Genomic DNA, 10,551 nt, shown 5'->3' with positions numbered 1-10,551 from the left:
ATTGTCAGATGTGGTTCATTCTGGTTTTCATACGATGGACTAGGTTACTATTTATAGAAGGGAGAGCTGAAGAAAGAGAAGAAGTAGAAGAAGAAGAAGAAGAAGAGGAAGAAGAGGAAGAAGAGGAGGAAGAAGAAGAAGAAAAGGAAGAAAAGAAGAAGAGTAATAGCGACATTTAAGACATTCTGCACTGCACACGGTTACCGTGACAATTGGTTGTTGCCATGGAGATGATGTTGCATGTTACCAGGTGATTTTCAGTGACAGTCTTTGGGATCGTTTAAAGCTATGGGGTTGTCATGCCCCGCCGTCCCCAGTGAACCCCAATAACTTCAAAGATAAGTGATTGAATGACTGATTGAATGAATGATGACATCACTTCAAATGACCCTCCCCACAACATCAAAGTCCCCGACCCCACCACACCCCACCACCCCCCACCCCATTTCCCACCCTCACTGAAAGTCCAATGAGTACTGGTTGGCAGGACATTAAATCCTGCCCATCTTCATTCCATCCCCCTTGTGTTTGACCACATATGGGATGGACGTCAGAATCCACCAACACCCTGGCATTCTAATCCTCTGACATGGCATGCCACTTGGCGATCTGGCGACGCGGGTGGTCGCAGATCTCCCTCCAGTGCTCGCCGGGAGTTCCCGCTGCCGATGTGCCCAGCACCAGGCGCCCAAGGACGGTGTTGGGGCTGCGCGAGTTGCCTGTGTCTGAGTCCATCAGCAGCAGCTCCACGCTGGTGTCCCTCAGGCCCTCGTCAGAGGGCAGGTCAAAGACAAAGAGCTCGTTGAAGACTGGGTTGGGGGAGCACTTCTTCACGTGGGTCTTCTTCTTGCACACGCGCTTCTTTCCATGGTACATGTTCACCTTGACGTATGGATCTAAAGAAGAACAATGACAAGAACAGATGAAGTAAGAACAGAAGAAAAAAAGGCATGAAGAGTCATCCCTGCAGTGGTTGGAGAGTGGCATATCACTTCTAAGCCAGATCAATACAGCGATCAATAGAGTGGAAATGATGGATGTTAGAAATGAGGACAAAAGATGCTGGCTGTGTAAACACTTAGTGTGTGTCTTTGTTGTGTGTGTGTGTGTGTGTGTGTGTGTGTGTGTGTGTGTGTGTGTGTGTGTGGTGTGTGTGTGGTGTGTGATGGGAGGGTGGGGGGGTGGGGGTGTGCTGTCACTTAAGTGCTCTCTATCACATCCTGATCAGATTACTTGAGTGCGGTCGCGGTGTCATTATAGCAACTATCAGAGAATCTAAAGTAATCTGGGCTGCGTGACAGGAAGAGCAAAAAGTTTTCAGCCTCATCTGTTTATTGTTAGGTGAATGAAGTGTGTGCACACATGCTGTTTGTCTGTGTAGACAGTGACACCATGGATAGCATTTTGAAAGGTTAAGACAAAAGTGGAAGTACCTGAAGGTCCATTGTTTTCAGTCTTGGGCAGGTGGCGAGCCTTGAGGACGACCACAGTCAGAGTGTTGGTAGTGGACTGGTAACACAGAGACAGCAGTAACTCGCCTCGGCCTGAGGACTTCTGTGGAGAGACGGGGAGGGGTGAATGGGTGAGAGGAGGTGCGAGACAGAATAGGAGTGAAAACGATAAAACAAAAAGGTGATGAAGGGAGAGATGGCAGGTGTGAAAGGACACAGAGAAGAGGAGACTTCAGACGTGTATCAGCTTCTAAACCAGACCTGAGCTGGCACCCAAACAATAAAGCAAGAGACCAAACAATTCAAGACCTGTATTTCCAGCAATGAAAGCTGGGCTAGTATTATTTTAACTTTGTTTATGTGCCTGTCTGTGGACAGATGTTGTCACTGCAATAGCAACACAACCGTACAAGACTCAGTCACAAAACTTAACAGATGTGTAGTTCAGATTAAAATGAAGGCCAAGTTCGAAGATGGGTGTGGTCTGATCCATAGTACTGAGTACTCATGTAATAATATAATAATTACTCAGTATTTATGTCATAATGTAATAATTACTCATGGGTCAGAATGCCATGTTGATGGGAATTGTGGCTGGTGTGATCTCATCACAAGATGGTCTCCAGTTGTCATCATACAAGTATAATAAAATCACATTATACAGCCTCCATGTATAATATACCAACATATACACACACATTCTCCAAAATGATACAAACATTTAAGAAAAAAAGTGCAGCACCGTTGTATATATATATATATATATATATGTATATTCTCTCTCTCAATATATATACATATATACATGTATATATATCTATGTATACTTCATTAATTAGCTACTATCAACAATGTTGTGATGAAAAATGCATGGTGTCTCTGCTGAAGATTAAACAGCTGTCAACTAAATAATCACCACCTGCCTACGTGGCGTGTTCTCATATCTTAACCAGCACAAGCGTGTCATTGAGAAGCTCCCTAATCTGCTCTGCATTATCTCCTTCACTGGGTCACTGTTCTCCAACACACATCCACATCTGTGTCTGCACCCAAAACAGTTGACGCCTCAGATGCTGTGATCACACCTAACAGGATATCACGCCTCCACTACGTGTTGCCATGGCAATGAGAAGTAGCACACAGACAACTTCTAGCCCTGACCTCATGTTCAGGTCCATGAGTATGCTGCCAAAGTACTTCTGTTTCTCTCCCTTGAGGAAACTGTAGATTTATTATAGCTGACAGGAATAGGTTCCGACACATAAGATATTTTATTCTATTCTCTTGGTTTAGTCTCTTCCAGGGTGAAAAGAGGACGATGGCTACGCTGTTTGTGACACGCTGTATTGATTCCATTACTGCACACACACACACACACACACACACACACACACACACACACACACACACACACACACACACACACACAACACATGCACAACAGCACACACACAGACTTGCACAAAGCAGTAGGACAAAATCTATGCCACGCAGACAAAGAGAGCCACCACCCTGTTAGCAAAGAGGTGCTTCTAAACAGAGAACAATGTCGATGTCTTTAATTGAGAAAATTAAGCCAAAAATCCTCTTAAAACACGTCTCACTGCATTTCATACACATAACAACACAAAGACATTAAATACCAGATGTAATACTGAATAAACTATTCTGTCTATTTGTTCTTTTAAGGGTGTAAATAGGAACAATGTTACACCATCATGACTAAATTTTCACTTTTATTTGCTAGCACCAATATATTCTGTTCAAATAAAGAAAACAACTTACGAGTGCAGCTGATACACAGCAATTAAATAAAAGAGGTCAAGCCTTTTTTTCTTTGCACCTGCCAACATCTAATCCAACAAAATAATCCAAAAATAACCCACTGCAAACCACAGATTCTAAAACTAATTTCCTTTTGATTGCACAAATACAGGTTCAGATAGTACAGACTCCTCCCTACTGCTGAGCTTTATGAGATTTGCCTCCCCTGGTAACCAAATGAGAAATAGAACTGAAAAAAAGGTTAGTCTCAGCATGGGGGGAGCCAGCAGAACATAGTTTAAGAAATATTGTCCTCTTGATGATAAAAATACAGAGGGAGTTCTGCAGGGAGAGAATGAACCTTTTATATCTCTGAATCACAGCTGCATTTCCCAGCACTTTTCTGGAGTACTATCATATCAGCGATCTTTACAGATACAACAGATAGCTCTCTTTCCTCCTGGGAAGGTACAAATGTGCATGCATGTATCTGCTTCCACCTGGAAAGCACAGAGCTTCCAGTTTAACACAGCTCTGCAGAGAACAATATCAGACCACAAATCTATAATTATATTGATATCATCTCACATTTCACCTACAAATGGACAAATGCTCATGTACAGTCAAACCATCCAGTAGAAATCTATAGAGTAATGCTGTACGAGACCACAGGCCTACGATAAGGATGTAGATATCATCTTACACTCCATCTTTTAAATTCACCAATACACAAAGTAATGCAGCCAAACCTGCTGCTATAATCCAACTTCAGTCCCGTGCATTCAAAGGAAACACATCTCACAGTGGTGCTGATTCTACAGTACATTACATTCCTCTAAAAGGAAAGATGTCCTACTGGAAATGAGCTACAGTACATTTGCGGTCCTCACAGTTGCCAGGAACAGCCAGTCCGGAGGAGAAGCTTATTGACCACCAGCCCACAGATCCATACTGGTGTGGTTTGGATATCACCCCATCTATTTGATACACTACTTGGAGCATAAATGTCCATTTGCCTTACTTGCATTACTGTTTTAATTCTCTGGTGTTGTTTGGATATAAAAATGTTCATAAAATTAAATACAAAATAAACACAATTGAGATTATTCACTGATCAAAGTCTTGATTGCGAAGTATTTCTGAGAGGAGACATGTCATGTCATGTTGAATCTGGCTGTGAATGTATTGATCACATACAGTAAATGACATATTTTCAGGATTTCGGAAAAATCTGCAGTTTGGGAATATAGTCGATTTTGTAAAAACAACAACACAAAAAAATTATAAACTAAAGATAAAACTGATGAAACAATAAAAAAGTAACAGCAAAGGCTTTCTGGTATCCAAACTCCCAGCAGTCCATTAAAGCACAGCCTCAGTATCAGTTTGCAAATCCATAATGGTGCAACAGACCTCCTATCTGCTTCCTCTATTGACTTCATTTAACATTAACCCCTTTTTGATGTAACTAGAGAGAGATACTTTGAAAATGAATTCCTCCAATGCATTTGCAAAAGATACCAATCACATTCTAAATTAAAACTTTCATTCAAGATGTATATTTTGCTGTTGGAGTTAAATTAAGATTTTAAGGTATTATGAAATATTTCAATGTGGTTTGAAGAAATATAATATGCTGCATTTACATTTAGATGAGTTAGAAAAAGCTCTATGATTAATGATATTTTAATAAGTAAATGACTTTATGAATGATTATGTACTGATTAATATTTCAATAAGGGAATCATTCAGTTTTGTTTTATACATTCCTGCTGCATTGCTTTTAGGGACTAGTGATGCAGGAACTGAAGTTACAATGAGAGAAATTATGAGTCATTACTGGAACAATTTCATAATTTCATTACCTGCTGCGAAATCAGTTACAATTTACTGTTTATATAAATTTAATTCCAATCAATCAACTGAAATGAAATCATTAAAAGATTACATTTGAATGAGGGTGTCTATGAAGAGAAGCTGAAGATGATTGAAACACAAAACAAGAATTCAAATTTTACCTTGACATTCCTCTTGATGATCTCTCGGCTCATCAGGACACGCCCCTCTGACAAGTCAATCCCGGACAAGGGGACGAGGGTCTCCCCGATGACCTCGTCGCGGGAGAACCTGTCAAAGCTCAGCACCATGAAGTGAAGGGCCAACTCTGACACTCGGGCCAGCGGGATCCCATAGAAGCTGAAGGTCTCGTCGAAGGCGGGGTCAAGAGTCTTCCTCAGGACTCTGGTCTTCACCCGGTGTTTTTTCTCTGGCAGCAGGGTCAGCTTGATGTAGGGGTCAGAGGTCAGCGACTGTTCATCCGTTGGGGTCAGGCCATGGGCTTCCTGGATCAGAAAGTGAAATCAATCAATCAGTTAAGACTGTGAAACCATTTTTTTGTGATTGTAAAGACACACACACCTAAACAGCATCCTAAACACATACAGTACCTTGATATGGACAATGAATGCCTTCTTCTCTGGCTGGTACTCCAGGGAGAAGTGGAGAGTCCCTAACCCACTGTCCCTCTCCTCTCCGTGGGGCTTGTCCACAGCAGGGGTGGGTGCCTGGCTGGAGAGGGTGCTGGATGGTGAAGCGAGGTCACGGCGGTCAGTTACCCCAGGTTGGGTGAACCCTGCATGAGGAGATGGCAGCTCCAGGTCTGGGGAGCTCCGGACTTTCTGGTGGTGGTGGTGAAATGGTTTTGTGGTGAAGTTGCCATTCAGATCCCGTTTCTCCAGATCTAGATGCAGAGCCGGTCTGGAACCGTTTGGACTTGATGCCAGTTTGCCGGTGCCAGCCGGACTCATAGGTGACACGGTGTGGCAGTTTCCGTTAACGTCAGTTTTACTGGTGTCATTTGTTGTTGTGGTGGCAGGTGCGGCAAACTTCTTCTTGCCACTGAGGCTCTCTGGGTAGATGTCGACCCCTTTGAGCATGTGAACAAACTTGTAGGGAGGTGTCTTCTGGGATTTGGTGTTTTTACGCTGGCAACAGATCCACGCAAAGGCTGACACAGTGAAGACAAGGCCAAAGACACTCATCACAGCTACACCTACTGGTACTGCCACTGTGGAGGAGGACAGAGAGTGGAGAGAGGAAAGATTAACTTTAATCAAGCATCTAACTACATACCCCAATAAACACTGTGGAACAAGCAGCAGTAAAACAATCACACATAAAAAAATTTGAGGTTGCACAACCTCAACAGATTTCATTGTTGTACTGAGGCACTTGAGTCCATTTTGTGTTTGTGACTGACGCAGGCTGCAGTCTTGACTCAGACAGAGATGAAAACAATGATCAATCTGTTCCACCCTGATGAAGAATCATCATTACTGTGTTCAAATTCCAAACAAGGCCACAGTATAGCAACAGGAAACAGCTGGTGTAATGAACGTAATGAACTGCTGGGAATGGGAAAATGGGAAAGCTACATAACGTCATTATGTGACTGGCTGATTTCTTGTTGGCAGGTTGATAAAAATGGCTGAAGGCAGAAGAAATAATGGAGAAACAAATTTACTCCAATGTCAGTTTTTTTTCTCTTATCTGGTGTCATAACATTCATTTTGATAATGACAAAGATTAAGAAGATCATCATCATAATCAGTCAATGATATGCAGACCTATAATGTAAACAGCTTATGGGAGAGATTTTTTGACTGACGAAAGGAAACATCAGGAACAATAGATATCAGAGAACCAACATCATCTCATATAACATAGTGAAATAGATTCTTATAGATTATATTAGGTTTTGTGCAAAGCAGTGTATAGGCAGGGTGGTTCCTTCTGAGATCTCATCTACAAGTACGGCATAATAGCCCTGCATTAACCTTAACCCAGCCCCTCTTTATCAAATTTTCTTTTCAAAAGTAGTGGTACTTACAGGCACCTAATTCCTTTCAATGGTACTTTTGTCTGCTATAATATCACTAAAATGATACCATGGATACATATTGCATGGAGATTTGCCACTGAATGCTTCAGTTCTTTGTTTCGAGGTGTTAAACTGTGACTCAACAACAATCACGCGGCCTTCTCGTGCAGTCAGAGTTAATAGGTCTATTTCAGTGGAGGAAAGGCAGACCACTTCCTGCTGTTAAGAGGGAAGTGGAAAAGCACTCAGGCCCATTCAGAGAGAGAGAGAGGGAGAGGGGTGGTGGTTGGGGTGGGTGGGTGTATTTCACATGCATTAGATCATGCGAAATAGATCATCAGATAATCAGTATTGTAACATTGCGATCATTCAAATACAAATTCATATAAAAGCATGGTTGCCTTAGTGTTTCTGTTGGAGACATATTGTTTACCATATATGTACACAATATGTACTTTACTACTTATTTTCATATACTGACATAAAGGAATTTATATTGATATTACATAACAGTTTGACTTCATTGTTGCTAATTCTGATCATATAGACCTATTTCCTAAGGTATTATTCCAGAGGTTATTGCATCATATGAGCATATATTCCATAAGCTTGTTTTGCTGTTATATTTGAAGGTGTAGCATCCATGTAATATGTATGATCTGAAGAGACTGCCTCTCATTTCAGACTCATCCATGGGTGAACAGTGCGGCGGAAAGTCAGCTCATGTCAACTGTAAATCACAGCACTTGTACAGACTGTTTCATCAATATTTCACTCCAGTGTCCTGGGTGGGTTTCAAGGCAACAACAACAGACGGATGTGGCAACGGGAGGGCGGTGAGAGCCGCTGAAACCGGGAGGAATTAAAGAAAACAAACAGGTGCTGGCCAGGCTTCACCTGTTCTGTAGTGACACTTATTTCATTCAAAATTATAATTATAAAAATAATAAATTAACTTGCAAATATATATAACGTAAAAACATTTCCCTTGCCTCCACCCTGCTGGTTAGTTTTTCTGATAATTAGCTGTCGCCCTAAAGCTAGCCGCAAAATGGAGGCTTACACATTATGTTATTCAGCAAAATGTTTAGGCAGAACATTGGACAAAGCTCTTCACTGTCTCTTGGGTAATATTTCATAAAAGAGGCAACTCGAACCTACCTGCAGACTGTTATTATTATTTTTAAAAGCAGGTGGTCAAGATTCAGAGCGTACATTAGAAAGTAACAAATTATAACACTAAGTCTTTAGAGATGAGTCACGTGTGTTGAAGACGAAGAAAAAGCACCGCCACTTTCACACCTGTGTCTTTTCAGGCTGATTAAAGCTGCCAGAGTTTGGACTCACCGAGCTGAGCTCCGTCCTCCACCATAGGAGCCATTGTCGCTGTCCAAGGTGCTGAAACGGTCCTTCTGCTTTCACACCGAGCTCTCCTGGCGACGAGGTTTCAGTATATCTCCGCAATATCTCGGCTTCGATTATGTTTAATAATGTAACGGGTTTTGTTTTTGTGCGGCTTCAATAATTCAAAAAGCAGCCTTGTTTTCCCAGAGAGGATGGATGGATGAGGGATGCTCTGTTCTCACCCTGCTGCTGTTACTCTGTGATGCGTGAGTGTGTCTCAGAGGCGGCAACACCCTAGTTCTTCTCTCTCTCTCTCTCTCTCTCTCTCTCTCTCTCTCTCTCTCTCTGTCTCTCTCTGTCTCACTCTGTCCTTGTTTTCTCCGGCTCTCTCTCACTCTCTGCTCACCAGCCTTCTTCCCTCCCTCCTTCTCCACCGGTAACGCTGAGCTCATCAGTGCTGACGCAGTAGTGACGGAGGCTGGCTGTGAAATCAGGACCCCCGGTGAAGCAGCACAACAAGGCTGCCAATTTCCTTGATTGATTGTAAGGGAATGAACGGTCTTAGTCTGTATCCCTCTTCTTCCGCGTGTGTGTGTGTGTGTGTGTGTGTGTGTGTGTGTGTGTGTGTGTGTGTGTGCGCATACTTCCTTATTCGATAAGGCTGGCTATACTGTGGTCCTATCATTCATTAAAGTAAGTGGTAATTTGGCTAATAGAGTGATATGCCGTGATGCCTTCCTCTGATATAGATGATATAGATTGGTAGTAAATAGAATAACAGATCGGTTTACTAAGACCAGTTCATTTCATAGTCTACAGCGTATACATTACACTATACACTTTATTGTACAATTTTATTTACAGTTTATAATAAACCTTCCAAAGTATTGCAGCACAGTATTTTGGACTACCGGGTCAATGAAGCACAACTCTCTCTAGGATATTAAACTAGGCCTACTGACATCATGACTAAACTGCACTGTTGAGTATGACTGACACCCTACATGTGAGTTAATATTTTAAATATTACAAAAAGACTCAAAATTTATATCAGATTTTTTTTCACACAATGTCAGTACAGTAGCTATAGTATATGATGGTGTATGTGTGAATTGTTTGTAATTCATTGCACAGTCCTTGAACACAAAAGATAAGCAGCGGACAGAAAAGAAAAGAAAAGAATAAACTGGAAAACTGGGAGGAACAAATGTTTTGAGTTTTTAGGTTGTGTGAGAGAAAGCAGGATTATCATCAGTAAATAGTTTGTTCTCTGTTCATATTGCCCAGTGAACCTGGAGTGCTAAAATTGCATTACTATGTGACTTTTGTAAAGTGTAATATAATTGTAATGTGTCTAACTGTAATAAAGATGGGAAAATCGTTATCTGTGCAGATAATATTCTGGCCACAGTCTACATTGTAATTCATGTTGCATTGTTCCTGACAGGTCATAAACACGTACATTATTGAAAATGACAGGATGCACAAGTCAGAGCTTGTTCTGACTTATTGTAAGTTTTAACATTAAATATAATCAAATACTGACCCCTGGTGGTCATAGTTAACAATGCATTTTCTTGGAAAATAGCAACTAGCAGAGGGAGTTTATCTAGTAGTAAACATGTAGGACATATTTTCTTAGGAATTTCTAAGTTGCGGTGCTGGGTGTCAGGTGTCACAGGATGATGCTCTTCCTGGAACTGACTTCATGTTCTCTGATGAAGAAACAATAGGTTCATACTTGTACAGGCTGGAAATCCCAGTTGATTTTGGTACAGGGTTTATTGTTGAGTTCCTCATGCATTGCAGCACTGCACATGTATGAAGTAAAGACTGAAAAGGGCTAATCATAAAACTTGTTACCATTGTCTCTTTGCACCCCCTCTAAAATATCAATGTATTTCTAAACCTAGCATTGTTATAAATGCGTAAAGCATTGTTATAAATGTGTAAAGTGTATTAAGGTGGGGGGATAACATTTTCTACAAAGCCCCCATTGATGTCAGTTTCATATCTGTAGTTTACTGTATTCTACAATGTACAGTTTGTATGACATACTGTATTTTTTTTACAGGTTTGTCCAGTTAGTTTCCTGTAACATATTATTGTAGT

At 41.3% G+C, this 10,551-nt stretch overlaps 1 protein-coding gene across 1 annotated transcript; it reads right to left on the bottom strand.

The window, feature by feature from the left end:
* Window positions 1-454: 454 nt before the first annotated feature.
* syt4 (synaptotagmin 4) lies at window positions 455-8,714 on the bottom strand. The gene is made up of 5 exons (XM_022758373.1): window positions 8,443-8,714; window positions 5,663-6,282; window positions 5,234-5,557; window positions 1,434-1,554; window positions 455-896 (listed from the first exon to the last, which is right to left on the bottom strand). Exons 1-5 carry the CDS (start codon window positions 8,474-8,476, stop codon window positions 577-579), a joined length of 1,419 nt encoding a protein of 472 aa, XP_022614094.1. The 5' UTR covers window positions 8,477-8,714; the 3' UTR covers window positions 455-576.
* Between the last annotated feature and the right edge of the window lie 1,837 nt (window positions 8,715-10,551).

The sequence above is a fragment of the Seriola dumerili genome, unplaced genomic scaffold (assembly GCF_002260705.1).
Source record: "Seriola dumerili isolate Sdu_G_001 unplaced genomic scaffold, Sdu_1.0 BDQW01000295.1, whole genome shotgun sequence".
In the NCBI taxonomy this organism is placed as follows: domain Eukaryota; kingdom Metazoa; phylum Chordata; class Actinopteri; order Carangiformes; family Carangidae; genus Seriola; species Seriola dumerili.
The sequence above is the reverse complement of the archived record's forward strand: the minus strand, read 5'-3'. Positions and strand labels throughout refer to the sequence as shown.